Source organism: Cottoperca gobio, chromosome 14 (genome assembly GCF_900634415.1).
Source record: "Cottoperca gobio chromosome 14, fCotGob3.1, whole genome shotgun sequence".
In the NCBI taxonomy this organism is placed as follows: domain Eukaryota; kingdom Metazoa; phylum Chordata; class Actinopteri; order Perciformes; family Bovichtidae; genus Cottoperca; species Cottoperca gobio.
Genome location: NC_041368.1, coordinates 12,186,371 through 12,209,296, shown reverse-complemented (window position 1 = coordinate 12,209,296; position 22,926 = coordinate 12,186,371). Strand labels below are relative to the sequence as shown.

Here is a 22,926-nt window from a genome sequence, read left to right as displayed (position 1 = left end):
GCCTCAAGCAAAAGGTGAGTGGGAATCAAACAAGCCTATAATCTTTAAACTGAATAAAGACATCAAATGAAGCAGTATTCCAGCCTCAGTTATAGCACAGACGAACAAACGGACAACACACTGTTGAAACATGGCTTCAGTCTGTCTCTGCTGTTTGGTTTAAGAAAAGCATGATTAAAAAAAGTTAATTATATGAATGCCACGTACCTTTATCATACATAAGTTGACAATACATGCAGTCAGTTTAATTGTTATTATCTCTAAACTGCCTTAAATTCCCATGTTATTACTTATATGATTAAGGTGAGACACTACAGGCAAAACATATTTTGTTCATGAAGTTATGCATTTTGAGATTTTGGCCTATTTTGCTTCCATAACATCTTTTCTTTCAGACTAGAAAACATCCAAAATACACATTTAGGTTTTTATTTTAGTAACTTTTTGTGTCTGTATAGTTCTCCTAAATTCGCCACAAGTTAGTATAAGATAATACCTTATGTGCATTATTAAACGTAACGTTTCAGAAAAATACCAAAAAAGAAATGTCTTAATTTAAGTTATTAACTGGGGAAGTGTTATAGTGATAGTCACTTAACAACTGACTACTTAACATTTGTTCCCTTGTTCCCCTGTAGTGGCTTGCAAAATATATGGAACATAATAATGTGTTATTGGGCTTTATAAATACATTTGATTTGATTTTAATATTTTAAATCTAATTGATCTTTTTGACTGTTGACAATATTTTCAATTTCATGAATTGATACAAAAATATATACACACTCTAATGTGTCAACACAATAAAACAAGAATGTTCTCAATCCAATGTTCAGATTTATGTTCCAGAAATGTATACACATTAGCACAATATTCACTTGCAGATTTAAACATTAAGTGCCCTAATGTAAGTAATCAACGGGTATAGTTTCATGGTGATATCAATTAGTTCAAATGTTTTACCAAATTCACCTGGAATGTCTCCCCTTAATTATACAAAGCTGAAACAAAAACAATGTATTAGACACCAAAATATCCTCAAACTTCATTTCTGTTAACATAACAGACTTTCAAACATTTAAATGGAATAAAATGATTTGGCTCAAATTATTTGGTCGCTCACTGTTGAACATTATTATAATAATAATAATAATAATAATAATAATAATAATAATAATAATAATAATAATAATAATAATAATAATAATAAGCTTTATTTGTATAGCACCTTTCATACAAGAATTGCAGCCCAAAGTGCTTCACAGCAAAAACATAACAATTAGTACAAGAATAGACAGAATAAGAGCATTTACAGTACAATAATCATTGACTAACTAACTTTCCTAATTATATGATTTGGTCTTTTATTGGCATATACTATTACTGTCGAAAATCTTTAACTTTCCCTTCTCTTTCTAGGCGACTCATGCGCCACCTGTGAAAATACTTAAAACGTTATTAGTATGGCTGGTGAAGAGCGACATAGCAGTGGCGGTGCGTGGGCGGGAGCTCTAATATGATTGGTTCAGGGACACTGTAAGCCTGAGTGGCAGCCCTTAATGGGAGCCCTGGAGAGGTAACCCAACAGCTGTGTGTTTGCAGCTAATGAGAGATGGGGGAGGAGTGAAGGATCACAGACTGGAAGCACTATGATAAACTCTTGCCTCAGAATGGCTGGGGAAGATAGGAAATCAAGTTTTCTCCGGAGGGGACATTGCTTAAGGCTTTCCTTTGTGACAAAAACCCGCGTTTGACTCATTGCTCCTGGTCCATTGCTTATGTTTAAGCAGTCATTATCACTGGCATCAGTGTTGTGGAAGAAAGGAGTAGAATAACTGTGGCGTGGGATGGGTTTCGCTCCCTGCTGAGCCATGCTGATTTATAGCCCACAGCTAAAGCATTGTTTTATTTTTTTTAATTACACTGCTGCCGTTTTAACAGATGATGTTATACATAGTTTATTCTAATGTACACCAACAACATTTTCATTGTCTTCACTGACAAAAAAAAGCAACAATAGGCCTATAATGTGCATTAGTCAAACTTCAACGTTATCATTCAATTCCCCTAATTCCCCTCAGCTGATGTGGAGGACTGTGTTATTTCCCTTCCTTATTATAACCGCCTGAGGGTGGCGCCAAATGAATAAATAGTGTCCAAACCAGCTTCCATTTTAGGCCATTCATTTTGCTACATGGAGTGCATATCAACAAGTAAACTGTCAGGGATACCTGTTACATCACATGTAGACACATTTGTACAATCAGTGCATTTTGTATCAACAGGAGCAGCGGTCGTTTCTGCAGCAGGAGTGCAACACATGCACAGTGACTGCATGTTTATTCTGTAAGGTGCATTGAATTCGCCCCATTTGAGGTGACCCAGTTTGATGAGATTCTAAACTGTAGGAAATCACACAATTTCCTGGTAGGCAGCCCGGGCATAATGTGATGTTGAGTGTGAAGTTGCTGTGTGCTGCGGTGGATGGGAGCCCCACCTCCTCCCACGCTCTGATGAGTAGAGAGAGAGGGAGGGAGAGAGAGAGCGAGAGAGAGGAGCAACTAACCTACCCACAGCATCTCACCACTTGCTCTCTGGAAATGCTTCACATTGGCTTCTTGTTTAGAGCCGGTTAGCTTATTCCGTTTTACGTTGCAAAAGAAAAAAATAAATTTATTTTGCTATCGTTTAGACATCCAGTGGGTCCTTAGAGTGGCTACTCATATCAGGGGAAGCGCTCGGGAAACTTGGAGCAAAGGGATGCGCCAACGAGTGCATATCTTGGCAGGGATCAGTTCTTGAAGATTGGAAAATGGCACACAGTAGGCTATCCCTGTGGAATGAGACTCCTTGTTTTCCTGCTCGGTCATAAAAATAATAATAATCGAACAGCTGATAACTTCTAATATTTTTCACGGACTGAAATCTGCTCTGAAAAGACTGCCGGGACGACGGTGGACACGGAATCCAGAATTTGGATGCGCAAAGTTGCAAATTGCTGTGAGTGGATTGTGTTGCTGCTGAAGTTATTTTTGATGTCAGCACTGTGACGGAGGTTTGAGGGTTAGACACCTGCCTCTGGGATCACCGCCGGACGCATCAGCTGCGGACGGATTGGCGACAAGACAAGCGCTCATAGAGAAGTCTCTGGCTCAGGTACTGGAATGAAATTAACCGATAAAGTTGTCGCGATTTGTCGATGTTGTTGTGAGATTTACGTCGCAAAGTTTATTTTGAAAAGATTTAAGACAATCTATTATAACACTGGTCATGATTCCAAATAGACGGTTTATAGCCTACAACAAGTTGTAATAGACGAGCCGATAAAGCAGTGGCTCCGTGTTACAGGTTGATAGAAAGGCATATATATATATATATATATATATATATATATATATATATATATATATATATATATATATATATATGTCAGCCACAAGAATGATGCGCTGCGTGATTAACAACACGATGCATCGCAATTAAAACACATCCGAGTGGAGTTTCTAGCCTCCGTGAGTAATGGCATCAAGTCATTATGATATATATCATTGCACTTCACCTACAATATACGCTTCAATATAATGTGTACTGGCAATGGGCTAATTATGTCTTTTAATATACCATAATGATTCTGTGAAGTAGAACATGTGATCCATTCGTGTCATGCAATCTCCCTTCATTTATTTTATACAAGCTGCAAACATTATACTAATTGCCTTCATTAGTGGATCTTTATTTTTTGCGCAAATAAATCGGACTGTACTGTATAGCGTGTCATGTTAAGAACTAATGGGTAGTTTTTCTATATGGATATATTCGCGCATATAATTGGAGTGGGGAAGAAAAAATAAAATATTTGATCAGCGTATCTGCACGGGTAATCTCCCCCCGCTCTTCAGTGAGTGTCCGGGGTGTTGTTTCTCGCCACTCCACCGACCACCAGACGCATTTTAATAGTCTGCTCCACGTAGTGATGTCGGTCTAAGTTCCCACACACACTGTAGGCAACGAAGCCGATAGAACAGAGCATCAGAACAGGTCTATATAACCCAGTCCTGCCCCGTATTTGACAACATGTCTATAAGACATAAACCTGATGAATGTGATGGTCTAGGTCGGTCAATTATGAAGCAGTTGTGTGAGATGGGAGTTTGGAAAAATAATTATTAGTTCTGGCTATAATTCTTGTGAACAAGTCGCCTTATGTCTATCTATCTATCTATCTATCTATCTATCTATCTATCTATCTATCTATCTATCTATCTATCTATCTATCTATCTATCTATCTATCTATCTATCTATCTGTCTATCTATCTATATTCATGTAACATGATGAATAAATGTCAAAAGGACTGGCTGTCAGTTCAATTTCCTCTATATTTTCCATTTCATAATTTCTTTCCCCTTGCCATCGTTGATCAATAAACATATCAAATCATTGAAAGGTCGCAAGGGTTTTCTGACATGTCTGCTCAAACAGTTATTTGAACTTGAGAGCGTAAACCTGTACAAAGTAATACATAATCCTTAATCAGGTTTTAGTTACATACAGACCAATAAGGAATATAAAGTAGCCTATGGGAAATCAGTATGTTTATATCTCTAGAGCTGTATTGATTAGTCGACAAATAGATTCATTGTTAAAGTAATTTTTCATGCAGAAATGTCAGAAGAAGCAGTTTGTATCCTCTCAAATGGAGATTTCCTGCTTTTCTCTGTTTTATATCATATTAAAGTGAATATCTTTGATGTTGGTCTTACAAAGCAAGACATTTAAAGACATCCCATTGGACTTTGAGAAACTGGGAAAAACATTTTCCACTATTTTTCTGATATTTTATAGATTAATCTTGAAAATAATCTGCAGATTAATGAACCGTGAAAATAATCGGTAGTTGCAGCCCTACATATCTCCCTTTAAACAATGCTGTAATGTTTGAATGCAGCCTCTTTGTGCATTTAATGATATTTCATGTGGTAGGGAGTGACTCTCAATCAGTGTTTTTGTGTGGAGCAGCCTACATGAATAGCTAAATGCTCCTGCTCTTAGCAAGTGTTTCCACCCAGAGGCCATTGCTTTCTCATTACCAATAGCCAGGGTTTACTGTCTCTCGAAGTGCGCAGAGTAGCATTTTGCAGTAAATTTTTTTGGAAGATCAGCTGTAAGGAGACCTAAGCTGTGATACTAGCCATCATAAATCATGCTGGTGGGAGGGTAATGGGTTTTACCTGTTATACTAGCTAAAGGCGCAGAGTCAGCCAATATATCAAATCACCTCAGTTGAGAAAATCATTAAATCATCCGTTATCTTTCCTCACACTATCACAGCTGGGGAGATCACATCTTATAGCCGACATTCATGAGTTTGATTTGTACCAAGTAACAGGTGACACTTCAGCTTCTGCAGAGGCACACGAGGACTGCTGGTGCTGCTGGACTAATATTCTATAATGTAGACTTTCTTTGACCTATTATTCATTTACAATTATGCCTCGGTTGATTCTGCAAATGAGTCATTTCTGTTAGTCCTGTGGAGCCGCCAACTTAAAGAGCAAGTGTCACCCCAGTCAGTTACTGAGTTGACTCAGTCAGTAGATAGTCTGTCTCTATGGTAACCAGGACAGGCGCACATGCTCTGCAACACAATTATGTTTTTTTTCACATACCTTGAATTATGACAACACTCACGTGTATGCAGCCACACGCACCGTTTCTTTTTCTTTTATTCTTCTACTTCAAGCCAAATATCTGATGGATATTATATCTCTTTTAAAAGCAACACTTTTAATTTCCTTAAATACTTTAAAAAATAATTATTGCAAATGATTTAACTTTACAAACAAATGGTGACATGTTCATACAGGATATAGTGGATGATAGATAACTATCCATGTTCATTCTGCACTAAAGTTCCTAATTAAATGAGAAAATAATTTTCATGTGTCATGCATTATTGCCTAATAATCCCTAACATTATTAATTGACGTCATATCAATACTGGATCCACCGATCCAGAGTACCAATATGTAGCAAAGCGTGATAAACACTCTGCTATTAAGAGTCAATTAATATTGTTGCATTGTGCCTAACAACAAAATGAAAATCAGAACACTAACAGAATGCTCCGTTACCCTTATTTATTTATTTCCTCCTGACTATGAAGCGTCAACATTCCCGAAGACAGTTTGACAACTGCCTGTAGTGCAGAAGGGTTTTTGGCAAAACACTTGCGGAGCAGTTTTAGGATGATGGTTTCGGAGTTAGAGCGAATGAAACCGATTCCATAGTTGCAGATATTGTTGCATTGTTCACTGACCAACATGCAAACAAACTCCAGATGGCGGAGGAGTGGGCTTGTAAGCTAAGATGGTACCAGTTTTTCTGACGTTATGTTTATGCCTGGGTTCAGCTCCCCTGGCCTAGTTAGATCACAAAACGTATCCATTTTGGAAATGAGACAAAATGTGTGGGGTCAGTGATTGAAGACTTGTAGAAATTGAAATGTTCTCTTCCACCATGGGGTCAGCTGGGTGGTGCACTGTGTGAGGGCTCCAGGTGAGAGTCAATCAGACCTTGTAGTTTGACTGATGTTTAACTGCCAGAGAAGTCTTTCACCTTCTCCTCTGTGAGGAGCCGAGCAGCAGCTCTGGCACTGAGCCTTAGGGGAGAGCTGGAGGGATAGAGGATTGTAGACAGTTGCTAGGAGGAATTTGGGAGTTCATTCAAAATGGCATTAGAGGAAATGGGTAGATGTGAAGAGGCATCCCCTTATTTCCACATCCGCTGGAGAAATTTAAGTCTTCTCTCTGTTCCTTCTGAAGTTGTTTCAACTATTCCAATATACTGATTGTGATGCTTTTTGCTCCTTGCTTATTCTTCTTTTGCATATTTAGTTTTTTAACAAAACAAATCCTCTTTTCTTTCATTATCAAAGGGCTTTGGTTGTATAAACAAACAAAAAATGTATCCCTGCAATTATTTGATAAGAGATGTGGGTACTTGTAGTGGAGAGAGGTGTGCAAGTGTTTGACAGTTTTCAGAACTTACAATATCATCTGAATATATGTGGTGACGCAATAAAGCGGAATTGACAATAATTGTCAAAATCATATAAAAAAAATGAAATATTGATATCATGATAATACACATATGATAATATCGTGTAATCCAGAGCCTCAGAAATCATATCCGTTTCTTTCAATTCTTGCTTTGTCACCCTTCCCCCAACACCCCACTCACAAATGAGAGGGATTTATTTGTCAAAAACAAAATGGACAATAAACAAAGTCAAAAAAGATATCTGACTGCTAGCATTGCAATTTATTTTTATTTCAATAGTTATCGTGATAACATTGTCACCCTGAATTCTATTGGTCATGATAATCGTGTAGTATAAGTCGGATATTGTGATAGCCCTATAGTATATATTGCCTGTTTTGTCTCATTTTAATGACAAAACCTGGTCGTAAACATATTTGTTTTACCCTTAGGCAGTCTTGCAGTCATATGTCAATCACAACACTATATTTCAGTGAAACTTTAACAGAAGTGACAACAGACTTCAAGGTTGCACGGAGAGCAGGAGTGAGAATAACTTTCCCTGCTCTCTCAGAGAAACGCTTATCTACAGAGGTCATTGGCAGGTGAAGGGGTATGCTCGGGTGAGTTTCTCCTTCAGCTTGTGAGTCTGTGTGGTGATGGCTATGCTGAGAATGAGTCACGAAACTCAGACTCCCTCGTCCGGTCTTGTACTTAGACTTGGCTCCCCTGATGGTCTTTATAAGCTGGGTTTTGGCCAGGAAGTGTTCTTGCCGTGTGGCAGGCCTTGGGGTCTTAAACTCCATTGCTGAGCAGTTTTTTTCTTTAACTGCATTTTTTGTTTCAAAGTTAAAGATCTTCACAGGAGATTCAGCACATAGAAGACCCATCAGGCAGTTTGAGACTGTCTTTGAAAGTCCACCTCCATACTGCGGTACAGGCTGCCTTCAGTTTTCCTCTATGCTGGAACCATCTGGACCATTGCATGATCACAGCGTGAGGCAATGTGTTGAATGCTGCTTCACTGGTAGAGTTAAAGTTCTCTCCTCAGTAAGAGAGTGGAATTGTTGATTATATTTGGATAGATGTTTCTTCCGAATATTTGTTGCTCTTCCATAAGTGTCTTGATCAGTGTCTTTGGTAGTTTGTGTATTTGTGCAGGATGGTTTTTGCAGTGTACGGAGTTTACGGGAATTACAGTATGAGCCCTTTAGGCCGTGCAGAGGCCTAATAGCTGTGTTTATAGGAAGTACAGTGTGTACTGCATTCATACAACTTGTAGTACAGTAGGGGTCAACCAAGAATTAGTCATGTCTAAGTTGCCCTGTGGTGTAGCTACCAAAAAGTATAGGAGCTGCATTTTTTAGTTATAATGGCTAGTGAAGAAAGTTTCTCAATTAAACACCACTTTGCTGCCAAAGTTCTTGGGTGTTGATGGTGTGAGTTTTTAATAGACAAAGGGATTTCACTTTCATAACCTGGCATTTCCTGATGATTTCAGTGATTCCGATGATTGATTCAGTCCAAGTATCTGTTCCACACTGGCATTCTAAAACCCCTTTACCACAGGACAAAACAACACTAACACCCACTAACATCTGTCTTTTGCCTTTAATGGGAAAGGTTACAATCTGCATTCATTCCCGGGACAGATGACTCTACAGTAGTTCCGATCGGCAGTGATCAAAACATGACACATGTCTGGACACGATCATTTTTGCCTCTTAAGCGAATATATAATTATTATAATTTATTAACGTACATCAAACGAAAAATGTGCTATCCTTAAAGTCACCAGACTCCATTGACAGAAACAGTAATTTTACCTCACTGATCATGGTAAAACACACTCTAAAACTCGACAGAAACAAAATGAAACTCGTATAAAACTAATCAATACGGTCTTTGTTAGTCTTTCCACTGTTCCAACAATCAACAACTCTGGTTTAAGAGTTGGAAAGCGAGATTGAAAAAGTAACAGATATAAAAAGAGAAGTAAAAATCGTAACATTGAGCTGCTTACTGATTACTAACCCTGTTTTCCGGTGTTGACTGAACCATGTTGTTGAACATGACACACCAGTAGAAAAAAGAACTGACCGCCATAAGTCTACTGGTCTACCGTCTATTTTTAGCAGGTGTTTCCCGTGTTTAAAAAACCTGCACTAATGTTGGTGGAATAAGGATATCATTGTAGAGTTTAGTCTTAACAGGTGCAATGGTCAGAGTGGTTGACATCGACTGTAATATGGCAGACACGTTTGAACACACTGAAATAACTTCTTGTTCTTCGCTTTTATTTTGTGCTGAGTTATGTTTTCATGATTTGCCTGAATCAGCTTGTAGTCTTGTGGGTCTACCACACCATCTGGGATGGCAGATGATAACCAAGTTTTTTAGAAGATAAAATGCTGAGATGCAGAAAATGTCACTCCTAGTTGTGTTCAGCAGTTTTAATTCATCCGTTTTGCTTCTCAGGTAGACAACTATGGCGAGACATGCAGTAGTCTAGTCGTGAACAATCTCAGCACATCACATGTTTCCCTTCGCCACCACCTTTCTTTGAGATGAAGGGGCAAAAAAAGGATGTTCTCAAGCTTTTGATAAAATATTTGTGAGATAGCAGAGAAACATGAGATAGAAGCCCATGAAAACGGTGTCAATAATATTCAACTGATAAGAGATGCTCACTGATTGATGGCAAAACGCATATTTCACAAACAATGTCAATGTAAACAAAGAAAAAAGAACACCAATTTGCCATAGCTGCCAGGCACGGTGCCATCTGGAAGACAGGCATGAGGCCAACTGGAAGACATTAAGTCATGAGTGTCATCAACCATAACAATCATGTCACTATCAAAGCACGCCTATTCATTCTAAAAGTGGTTGTAATGGCAGGGGGACAGTTACAGCTAAACAAAACATTATGCCATTAATTATGTTTTTCATTTTGAAATGGCCATTTTGCTAAATAAAACTAAAAAGCATTTAGCAAACTTGAAATGAATAGTGAATATAAAGAATGGGAAAGAGAAAAGATGATGCAAGTGTCAAGAAGGCTAAAGCGATTGTCACATTCTAGACCTGTGCGTCGTCATTTTGTAAGGGTATGTTCACGTTATTATGACAATCTACTGTCTTTATTTAACGCACCTTTTTACAAACTCTTTTGTTTAATGTAAACCGGGTGAGCAATATGAAACATTTACAATTAGATTTAGATTGACCTTTCCATTATAATTATTTCCCAAGTGATAACGTTTTAATGTTAAATGTCAGTTGTTAGGTAGAAGAAATGCGTTTTACACATGAGCACACAGAATGCACACTCACCGTTCACGCCACATTGACTCGGGCTCCACGTGCAAATGTAAAAAGGGACACATCGATAACTGAGCAATTAGTGCATCAATAACCTGCACTTCCAATTTTAATGTATTCAAAATTAATTGAATTTCTCATTGGATTTCTGTATATTTGTATTTTGCTGTCTCGCTTAATACACATTTGCTTAGCTCATCTCTGGAACATTGTTTCATGTGAAGAGATGCAGAATGTATTTGAGCTCAGTATAACGCCATCTGACCATATTCATATATATTTCTATCTTTCTCAGAACCTCGCAAACTAAGGCTGCACTGATCTCGCTCAGTTCCCTGAGGGTCCCTTAGGGTACCGGCTGATATTAGATTCAGAACCTGTTCTTCTTTTTCTTCTACTTAAATTATTCTATGTGTACTGTAAGGTAATGCTTCAACTACACATCATTGTATAACCAAAAATGGTGATGTTGCTACACACACACTCACACACACACAAAACTGGTAAAATGTTGCCACCACTAAGTTTTCCAAAGCACTGGGCTTTGATACTTAACCTCAATGTCTGCTCTCATTTCAATTACCAATAGAACTCTACACACACTCAGAGGAAATAATTATATTCTAAAATCGTTGTAGCATGAACAAATCCAGAATTTCTTTAGCTAGAGGGAATACAGATCAAAGAAGACACTAAATTAATGGGTCATAATTACAGAGTTGAAAGGTTCAAAATCAAACATAATGATACCGTTTCTGTGTTGGCCAGTAGCAATGGAGCATGGATGGAAAGTTCTGCATTGTGCATTGTTTCAACCTGCATGTAAAACTAATGGCCAAGTTGCATAATCTGCACGAGAAGACATGTCCTCATTACCTCCACCACTCTTAGTATGCAAGCGCTCGTTGTTAGAAGCCTCTCCGGTAATGAAAGAGATCAATCCGACTGTGTCAATGGACACTATATTGGCAGGTTTGTAAGCATTCATGTGCAAGGTTATGTTCTATACCGTAGGTTACTTCTGGGCTACATTGCTTCACCGCTCAATGTCTAGGTAGTGTAATACCAAAATAATGAGTCTCTTAGGCAATTTGATTTTGTAGTACTTTTATTTGATTACGCAGCTGAAACAATGCCATCCACACTGGCCCTCGAGTTTGTTTTTTGTGTAATCTCACACAATACAATTTCTTGTTCCTACTATAATTTCCACAGGAAATTTGTAAAGCTGAGACATTCATTGAAGATATTGAAGCTCTGGGACAGAAATGAAACCATGCTGGGAAATAGTTATGATTGCACTAAAAAATGCCTCTTTTCCCTTTGTTGTTATTATTGTCTAATTATTATATTGTGCTTCTAGGCCTGTTGTAGAGTTTGGTTCTACTTATTGACAAAAATAATTCATTTTACAGAGTTATAATTAAAAAAAATACAGGGAAGACATTTTTCTTTCCTGCTGACTGCATGTGTCAGTCTGGTCTTATGACTTATTGATGTGAGTTATGTGTTTTTACTTAGGCAAGTATTGCCTATGGAGTTTTCTAAAGCTGCCAGGAATTTTATAGTGAAATGTTTTTACATGTTTTCCAAAAGGAAACAAGATTTTGACACAAATACTCTTTGTCATTTTGCAGGCAGATCTTCTGATGACCTAATGGAACTACATTTCCGATTAGTGCTGTTCTGGGTCCTGGTGCTGCACTGTGGCTCCGCTGAAGGCAGTATCCTGTACCGCGTCCAGGAGGAGCAGCCTCCCAACACTCTTATTGGTAGCCTGGCAGCAGACCAGGGCCTGCCAGACTCGGGCCATCTCTACAAGCTGGAGGTGGGTGCCCCTTACCTTCGCGTTGATGGAAAAACTGGAGACATCTTCACCACAGAGATTCCCATAGACAGAGAGACCCTGAGGGACTGTCGATCTCTGGTCAAGGGTAAGCCCTGCTACCTTGAATTTGAAGTATCAGTCACAGACCTGATACAAAACCAGAGCCCACGACTCATTGAAGGACGCATTGAGGTACAAGACATCAATGACAACACTCCGCAATTCCCCTCTTCTGTGCTCACCATCTCTGTCCCAGAGAACACGATTATGGGGGCCCTATTCTCCATACCTCTAGCTACAGATAGGGACTCAGACAGGAATGGGGTGGCAGATTATGCTTTGACTGCAGGGCCAGACGCAGCAACCCTATTTGGTTTACAGGTGGCTGACGACAGGGGGGGGAAGCTCCCGCAGCTCATTGTCCTCGGCAACCTAGATCGCGAGTTAAAGGATTCCTATGACCTCACGATCAAGGCAATGGATGGAGGAAATCCACAGCGCTACAGCAGTGCTCTGCTGAGAGTGGTAGTCACTGATGCCAATGACAACACTCCCAAGTTTGAAAGGTCCTCTTATGAAGCAGAAGTGTCGGAAAACAGTCCAGTGGGGCACTCCGTGTTGCAGGTAAGATTGTGACACAAATATACTTGACTATAAAAATTTAATCAAACAGTCAAAAGTGAATAGTTAAATTGCAACCAAAATTGTTTGTGATGCTTGATGTACTGATTACAATTTTATATCCTGCAACTTAGAAATATGGACTCAAAAAAACCTCAGCCAATTTATCAAGATTTTTATGAGTCTGTGTTTGTGCAGTGCTTATTCCTCAGATACAAACTTCTTGTGAAAATCTAAATCAAATATATATATTATTATTCTGCCATTAGGCTTTAAAATATTTAAAAATAGCCTTACAACTCTGAATGTTCAAATATTAACCTCTCATAAGGAACTCTTGGGAAACCAAGGTTCTTTTTAACTCACAGATCTTCATCATATTTTCTCTGAACACCCCTGTGGAATTGTACCAACCGTCATGTAAGAAAAAGCAGCCCTAATATTTTGTAAATTGTTTGTTTATGTGAACCTTTTCTCTACCCCATTTTCTGGAATAAAAGAAAGGGGGTGGAAGAGAAAAAAGGGCTAGTGAAATAACCATCAAAAGCACAGAGAGAAGGGCAATAATGAAACATGACTAAATACAGCTGTTAACTTGCTGTGCTTTGAAGTGATCAGGCACCCGTTGATTAATTTATTAATTGACCAATGATTAGTAGAGAAAATCCTACACTGACGTCCTTTAATTCTAACCCCAAGTATTTACACATAAATCACGCCTTTAACCGCATATTTCCTTTCATTGTAGGTCAAAGCCAATGACTCTGACATGGGCCCTAATGGAGAAATTGAGTACACCCTTCACCAAGCAGTAGACCCAGTGCCGAAACTCTTAAGAATTGATCGGTCCACTGGCATCATCTATGTCAAAGGATCCCTGGACAGGGAGGAAATCAGCAGCTTGTCCTTCTATGTGGTGGCAAGGGACAAGGGTCCTCAACCTAAAAGCTCAAAGACATTTGTAACCATTGAGGTGACTGACCAGAATGACAACGCTCCAGTTGTGGAGATTCGTGGAATTGGTCTTGTGACACACAGTGAAGGAGTGGCTAACATTTCAGAGGACATGCCAGTTGGAACAGCTGTTGCGTTGGTGCAAGTGTCTGACAAGGATGAGGGAGAGAATGCTATGGTCACTTGTGTTGTCGCAGGAGATGTGCCCTTCCAGCTTCGTCCTGCCAGTGATTCATCTAGTGACAACAAGAGGAAGTATTTCCTACAGACAACCACTCCCCTTGACTACGAAAGGATTAGGGATTACCGAGTAGAGATTGTGGCTGTGGATTCTGGAAATCCAGCTCTCTCTAGCACAAATTCTCTGAAGGTGCAGGTGACTGATGTGAACGACAACTCTCCAATATTCTCCCCAACCTTGTTTGAGGTAGATTTTGCCGAAGAAAACCAACCTGGGGAGAAGGTTTTGGATGTTATAGCTTCGGATGCTGATAGTGGCACTAATGCGGAACTCCTCTATAGTATTGTTGCAGACTCATCCATCAAAGGTCTGTTTGAGATTGATCCAAATACAGGTGAAGTTAGAGCCCGAAGCCCGCTTGACCGTGAGCATAAAGAACGCTACGAGTTCCGGGTCACCGCAGCAGATAAAGGGTCACCAGTTCATAAAGGAACAGCAACTGTTGTAATAAACGTCCTTGACCGCAATGACAATGACCCCAAGTTCATGCTTAGTGGCTACAGTTTTTCAGTTTTGGAAAACATGCCTCCCCTCAGTCCAGTTGGTATGGTGACAGTCCTGGATGTGGATAAAGGGGAAAATGCTCATGTTCGCCTTTCTGTAGAGCCTGATGGAGGGAAGTTTGTTGTTCAAAATGGAACAGGCACCATTCTTTCAAGCATCTCATTTGACAGAGAAAAGAAAGCAGCTACACTTTCCGTCTAAAAGCAGTGGATGGAGGAGAGCCACCACGGTCTTCATATGTCGGCGTTACCATCAATGTACTGGATGAAAATGATAACAACCCTGTGGTCACCAAGCCCTCCAACTCTTCATTTAGGCGCCTGTCCCCTCTCGCTTCCCCAGATAGCCATGTTGAGGTAGTGGAAGCTGAAGACCTGGATAGTGGGCCTAATGCAGAGCTGGTCTTCAGTATTTCTGGTGGAAACCCTCACCAGTTATTTCGCATTTCCCCGTCCAGTGGGGAGATCACTCTAGCAAAAGAGATGACCCGGAAACATGGCGGACTACATCGCCTAGTGGTGCGAGTGAGTGACAGGGGGAAGCCTGCACGCCATGCCACTGCCCTGGTCCACATCTATGTAAATGAAACCATTTCAAATGTCAGCTTAGTGGAGGCCCTAGTAGGACACAGTCTTTACACTCCACTGGAAAGGGACATTGCTGGTGATCCTGACAATGGTTTTGCTGCACAGCGTAGTAACATTTTGTTTGGAAGCCTTGCCGGTGTGGCAGGTGTTGTCATGTTGATCTTGGTGGTAGTATTTATTCGACATCGCATCCAGAGAGAAACTAAGAGTGGGTATCAGGCTGGAAAAAAGGAAACAAAGGACTTATATGCACCAAAACAAACACCAAAGAATGCTAAAGGTAAACGTGGAAGAAAAGGAAAACCCCATAAGTCCCCAAAACCACTCGGGGAAGATGAGGAAGTCAGCCTTCAAAAGAGTCTCAAGTTCAACCTTGATGGAGTCAATGATAGCCCCAGGATACACCTGCCACTAACATATTCACCAGGAAGCCCTGATATAGGCAGGCACTACCGCTCCAACTCTCCCTTACCCTCCATCCAGCTGCAGGCCCAATCCCCTTCAGCCTCACAGAAACATCAGGCTGTCCAGGACCTTCCTGCCGCCAACACTTTTGTAGGAACGGGAGGAGATGACAACTCTACCGGCTCAGACCAGTACTCAGATTACAGCTACAAGACCAGCCAACTGAAGTACAGCAACAAGCAGGTAAAGTCATGCCTTTACAAAAAGTAACTGCTTTGTAGATGGTCTGTTAGAGGAGTGGATGATTGGTGTGTGACATTGTTTTAGGCTTTTTAAAAGGGATAATAACATTTTAGAACTCCTTAGAATACACATTATTCTTATTGTGTGCAACCATTTTAAAACGTCTGATAGAACAAACAACTCTCATAGGAATAATAAGTGTAATACGCCCTGATCTACTTAAAAGACAATAACATCATATCAAATTTAAATAATTTGAATGGCTTTTGTTATCTTGTGTCATTAGGCCAAGTTTTAAATATATAAAAAAAGGGTTAGGGTTGTGAACAGATTTTACTGTACACAACTTTATTTTATGCAGAATAGAACATCATTTGTGAGATGGCAGATTAAGCAGAGATACAATGTATACTCCCATTTGTAAAGTATAAAACTTGCTAAAAATGACATGGTTCCCCAAAATTCTAGTTGCCTTTAAAATGTTTCTATAGTCAAACAGACCACATTACTATGCATTTGGAATAATGTAATGATATTTACAGTTTTCATTTAAATTTTGGATTCCTGTTGTAGATTTAATACAGTGTCAATGAGTTCTCTTGCTTCTCATACTGCCTCTCAACTATCAGTTTTACGCCCATGTAACTTTTGTGGATGACAAAATGTTATACAAAGAGAAAGTTGCTGCAAAAATGAACTTCAAGTTTGTGTTTAAATGTTGCGCGACTAGAAAACTTAGATGGCCCTTCATATATATTATTTTATTTGTTTTGGGTTGGTAGTGGAGTTGAGCAGGGAAGGTTCATTTCTTAGTGACTTACTTCTGCTCTTCTGCCTGACCTCTAGTTCTCTGATCTCTGCGGGTCACTTGCTGCACTTATCTCTGTGCTCCTTATGCTCTTATCTCCTCTTATCTGTACAACATTTGGCAAGGCTCAAATCGCCATGGAAACAGAAATATTAATAGACTCAGAGGGGATTACGAAGGGAAAAATTGTAGTCCAGGGATAGAAAGCTATTGTGTCTCTAGGTATCTGTGTCATCTGGAAGTGTGTGAATATACGTTTTGGACTTGACATTTGTAGATGTGTATGTGTTAAGTCAAACTACCATTATAGTTAAATAATATAACATTTTTAAGATAGTAAAACACAGACTATTGTAATGCATCCCCCTTTTTCTAGTAATTACTGTACTGAACTTTCATTTTACTAGAGGAAAAAATCATCCAGGACTTAGAAACGGTTTCAGATAACTTCAAAGAGCACCAACATTCAAAGACTGCCTGCTAAAGGGACATTCCTTCTCAGACAAACATGATTCATCCACGATCGGCAACCTGGCTATCATGAGTGATAGTTGTCGCCACCTCTGAGAGATAACTGATTTGTAAATCTCACAGCTATGACTAGCTCTAGTGGTGTGATCTTCATGTTGCTACAGGGCTATTTGAAAAAGGCCATCTTTTTTATTTTTTTTATTTGTATTATTTGACAGTGATGTATACAATTTATTTCCATCCAAGACAAGTTGACATCGGCTTTCAAGATGCTTCCATACATCAAATCATAGTGTCATGCATACAAAACTGTTTGACATTCTCCGAGGGCTTTGCAGATAAAGTTTGACACATGAAAATTAACAAAAATAGAAGTGGAAAATATGCTGCTGAGTTCTGAACATGTGTAGGTGACACATTTTCTGTGGAGATATCTTCAGAGCCAGTGGCACAGTTGGCTGGTTGGTAGTTTCAGCAGATGCTTGCTGACAGTTTAGGTGATCACAAGCCTTTGTGGGTGGAGTCAGTTTAGAGAACAGTCACCACTGTCTTCGTGATGGACAACATAAGGGACCAAAATGACTGCAAGCCACGGGGTGTGTCTGGGTATTTGTGTGTAGTGCCAATCTCTGTGTTTGTGTGTAGATTCGCTGCTCAGTAAAAGACTGTTAATTGTAACTTCGGCACAGATGTAAGCTCACAGCACTTGACAGTGTTTGTGGTTTCTCAATATGATAACATAAATGCGTATGAGACAGGACTCAAGTGATTGACAGGCTGTGTAAAAATATGGACAGATGTTGAAGCTCATGTGACATACCTCAGCAGATGCTGTCTCATGTATGGCATCCCCTCTCACATCAGGAAGAACAGATTGACCAAAATATATAATTAAAGTAACTGCCAAGTGATGTGACAGATGTAGAATGGTGCCCTTACTTTAATTAACTGTGATACACTCGACAATGCCTTTTCATTGAGAATGTGGTCAGGTGTCTCAGTTTGTGCTAAATGTCTTGATGTTATGTCTGCAAGTAACTGCCTGTGTGTTTACAGATGATGAGCACACAGAATATAAATAGCATTTGTAGTCAAACTTCTTTAGAGTTTAGCTCTCGCTATCTGCGGCATGAACATTCCTTAAACTCCAACTCCTTAAACAGCAATCTATTGTTGGGTGAAATCTAGTTTGAGTTTAAGACATTGAAAGTGAGTACATGGTCAAACTTGCGGATATTCATATATATATATATATATATATATATATATATATATATATATATATATATACACGTGTGTATACATATATATATATTTATAAAACGTACAAGTCAAATCAAGCAATCTGATTGGTTCTTAGCCGTGGTATAATGAGCGTATATCACGGGTAGAATTGTAGTTACTTTTCACAACAAGTCAGTATCCCTCCGCGTCTGAGAAAAAGCTACAACCGTTACAGCTGTTAAATTACGTCCATTAAGAAACAAACTTACAAAGCTTTACTATGGAGGAGTGGATTGATCGGTGCCTATCTCCAGAGAAAAAAGCCCCTAAAAGACGACATGCAGAGCTACGTGAAGAGCAGATACACCAAATGGAAAAAAAAACAAAACTGTTTTATTTTGAACATCATTATTTAATAATAAAAACTACATAAATTGGAGTGTGTATTTTTCTTTCATATTGCCACACTTGGTAACCGTTTTATAAAAGCAATAGCTCACTTCAGACTGTGATATATGGTCATTATATCACAGTTCAGGGGGTTGAACCACGCCCCTTAACTGTGATATAATGACCATATACCACGGCCTGTCGTGAGCTATTGCTTAACTGAACAAGACCAAGTCCTTGGTTTGTTAGCACAACAATACACACTAACTGTATATATATGTATATATGTATATGTGTATATATATAAATATATATATATACACACACACATATATATATATGTATATATATATATATGTGTGTGTGTATATATATATATACACACATATATATATATATATATGTGTGTGTGTATATATATATATACCACATATATATATATATATATATATAGATAGAGAGTAGAGAGAGATATAGATAGGTGGGTGGGTATATCTATATATTTATATATATATATATATATATATAGATAGAGAGAGAGAGAGAGAGAGAGAAGAGAAGAGAGAGAGAGAGAGAAGAGACAGAGAGAGAGAAGAGAGAGACAGAGAGGAGAGAGAGAGAGAGAGGACAGAGACAGAGAGACAGACAGAGACAGAGAGAGACAGAGAGAGAGAGACAGAAGAGACAGAGAGAGAGAGAGACGGAGACAGAGAGAGAGACAGACAGAGAGACAGAGAAGACAGAGAGAGAGAGAGACAGACAGAGACAGAGACAGACAGAGAGAGAAGAGAGAACAGACAGAAGAGAGAGTAGAGAGAGAGATAGAAGAGAGAGAGAGAGAGAGAAGAGATATATATATTATATGTATAATATAGTATGTATTATAGATATATATAATATAATATAGATTAGTATAGATATATCTGACATATATAGTTGATATAATTATGAGAGATAAAGATATGTATATAACATACATATATATATAGAATAATATATAGTTATGGATACATAATATATAGATATATATTATATTATGAGTATTATATCTAGATAGATATATATATAGCTATATAGTATATATATATACATATATATATATATATATATATATATATACATATATATATATATATATATATATATATATATATATATATATGTATATATATACATACATATATATATATATATATATATATATATGTATATATATATATATGTATATATCTACAGGTGGTCTTGACTACAACACAGCCTCTTTGACAAATGTGTTTGTAAATGTATGTGCAAAAGTGGTAGATTTGGCAAGCATTGGTAGCTTAGTGATGTAGATATGATTATACAACTATTGTACATAGAATAAGAACAGAGACAAGTACTTGACCTACTGTATTGTGTATCGCCACCCTAATATTTATTTAGATATACTTGTTTGCCTTGTCAGCTTAACCATCCTAACTCTAGTTACAGTAAATGCACACATTCATTGATTTGTCCATTAAAATATAATCAATTGTATTCATCAGAGGATATATTTCATAGAACCTGTAAATGCTAGTCTTGAGAACAGCCTGCCTGAATAGCAGAATATATAAATATTGTATGATGTATGTCATGAAGAGTGGAGCAGGTGAACCTAAACGCAGGAGCTTGCAGGAGAAACTTGGAGAAATAAATTTAATTCAGGGTCCATTCAGGCAAGGCAAAACTGAACACAGAACAAAACCAAGGATCAAACAAAGACTGAAGAGAAAACCAGGACTTAAATACAAACTGATCTGAAGAGAGGATGAAGGTGCAGGTGCAGAATGAGGAGATTAGGCTTCTGATTGGCTGGGAAGAAACTCTGGGAGCAGAGAAGGACGAACAAGGCTAAAAGAAAACAGTGGAGTCTTAACAAAAGTTAAGACACACACTGTGACACTGTAAACTCAAGGATGGCTTTGGTGTGTGCCAGCTATATGTGCAGGGAAATATTTATTTTGTTTCCTACACTGCTATCAATTCAGAAACATTTTTGATCTCCTCCCAAGAAACTGTAGAGATTTTTTCAGCCCTCTAATTGCTTTAAATTAACCCACTTTGCATTTCAAGAATTCTGTGCCAGTTTACGATGTAACGTGTATTACAACAGACATACTGCCTCTAAACACAGTTGAGCAAAAAATACTGTCTCTCACAGCAAATTCAAAGTAAATCCTTTTTCTAGATTGCTTGTTCCAAAGAGGGAAAAAAAACGAACCAGTAAATGCCAGGAATAGACTCAGACATCCAAACCCCGTAACCACAACTGTAACCAATGGTTGTCATGTGCTTCATGTGTCTAAATCCAATGAAACTCAGAACCATGTGAACCAGTGCTTTTCCTCAGTGCAGATGGAGTGCCATTTCATCATGAGCAGAGAGAACGATGTCAGGCCCGTGTAAGGCTGATATAGACAGACTCCTGTAGTCAGTGCTCCTTTGTCAACACACTCTTGAGAATACCAAACTCTAGTTAAATGTTTGAAATGCTAAATTTAAAAAGTGCAGATTTTACTGTAAGTGGTGAAAACCAAGCAACGCCTAGAAAAACAAAACAAAACCTAAAGCCATTTTCTCAACTATGTCTGATAAGAAAAACAATTTTTAATTGGAAATGTACCAACAAACAAACCCAAACTATTTTCATACTATATTTGAACAAACAGGATGAGCTCTCCAGCACAGAAAAGCTACAGCGTTCATGCGAACAGAGGTCCTTACAATTACCTTCATACTGCTTGCACCTGTTTGAGTAATATTGTAATTAAAGTGGGGACATTGGGAATTTCCCTCAGGGTCTTGGCAAGTTAAACCACTCTCAGGTGTGTGTCACAGTTTTGTTATTGAGCAAGGGTTGCATTTACATACAGGAAAGTATGGATATGTCAAAGAAATATTCATCAATATGAGAATATGTATATATATATACACAGTGTATATATAATATTAACATAATAATATTAATATGAACAATATGATTGCACACAAACATTCACACTCTGTTACTCATTTAAAGTTGCTGTTTTTGAGAATGTTTTTGAAAAGTATGTGTGAACCTGTGAGCGATTTGTTCAATTAAATTCATATTATGTCCATTTAAATCAGTCCTAATCATCATGGAAGATGAATGTCTCACCACGTTGTTAAACAGCTACTGCTGCACAGTTGTATCTGGAAATATCATGGTAAGCTATACCTTTCTAAAACATGAAAGCTGTAGGTTTGGACGCTCTCTGCAGTTTTTAGTTCCTCTCTTTCGTCGCCTTAAAATGTGTGATATTGCATGATGTTTACTGGAGAGACCAATGCCTCACATTGGCCATTAGAGCTGATAATTAGGCCTTTTGGGTCCAAGAGATGGCACCTTTTTTTCACACTTCACTTAATGAGAATCCTGCTTTTGAACAAAACACATTGTGAGTGGTATGAAATGCTGAGCATTATGTGTTAACTGGCAATCATGACCGCCTGAAAAGCTGGAAATTCACCCTGTATATACACTCACACTGTTGAAATGCTTTATTTATCAAAAATGGATGAGTGTTGTCCCCGTGAGGATTACTCGTTCATCTCCATTCCTGTCTGCATCTTACCTAAAGCCAAGTGGATTCTTAAAGCAGGGAAGGGGGTAGAGTGAGTCACTGTGAGTCTTAATTAACCTTCTTCTTTGTTAAGCAGGGCCCACACTTTGTGAACTTTAGGCATCCCTTTGAGCTGGGATTAGCCCAATTTAGCCCAATACTGCTGTTTGAACTCAGCAGAGGTGTATTACAGACGAGGCCGGAGGCAAAATTAATTGTTCTACAAGACTGTGACACAGTATTCTCTCTTGCCTTTACTCAAGACCAGTAAAACCTGAAAATCTACCAAAATATGTCATCTGCATTTCAGTGAACAGTGGGGAAAGTAAAGAGTGCAGCGGACTTATTTTCCCGATGTTTTCCTATCTCGGTTTCCAATCTGCCTTCCAGTATTTTTCAAACAGGCACCACACACACACACACACACACACACACACACACACACACGGGCTGATTACCCAGAAAAGGAAGGCTAGAAGCAAAGTGAGGTAAAACGCATTGGAGATGCTGGAATAATTTACCCTGCCTGTACTGCATGTTTTCCTACTGTTTCAATACATTGGTTTATACGTTGCAGCATTGTATTGAAAGTAATGTATATTGTTTTGTTACCATTACTGTTGCCATTATACAGTATATCTTAACAAAACTATTTCCAAATGTTTGCTCTTTGTGTGT

The 22,926-nt window shown here is 38.5% G+C and overlaps 1 protein-coding gene across 1 annotated transcript in view; it reads left to right on the top strand.

Annotated features, from left to right (window-relative positions):
• The first annotated feature begins 2,608 nt into the window (after window positions 1-2,608).
• The window catches only part of LOC115018902 (protocadherin-1-like), a 92,614-nt gene continuing 72,296 nt past the window's right edge, over window positions 2,609-22,926 (top strand). The window contains 4 exon segments of the mRNA XM_029448158.1: window positions 2,609-3,156; window positions 12,002-12,816; window positions 13,562-14,690; window positions 14,693-15,747. Coding sequence (XP_029304018.1) covers window positions 12,022-12,816; window positions 13,562-14,690; window positions 14,693-15,747 — 2,979 coding nt within the window. The 5' untranslated portion in view covers window positions 2,609-3,156; window positions 12,002-12,021.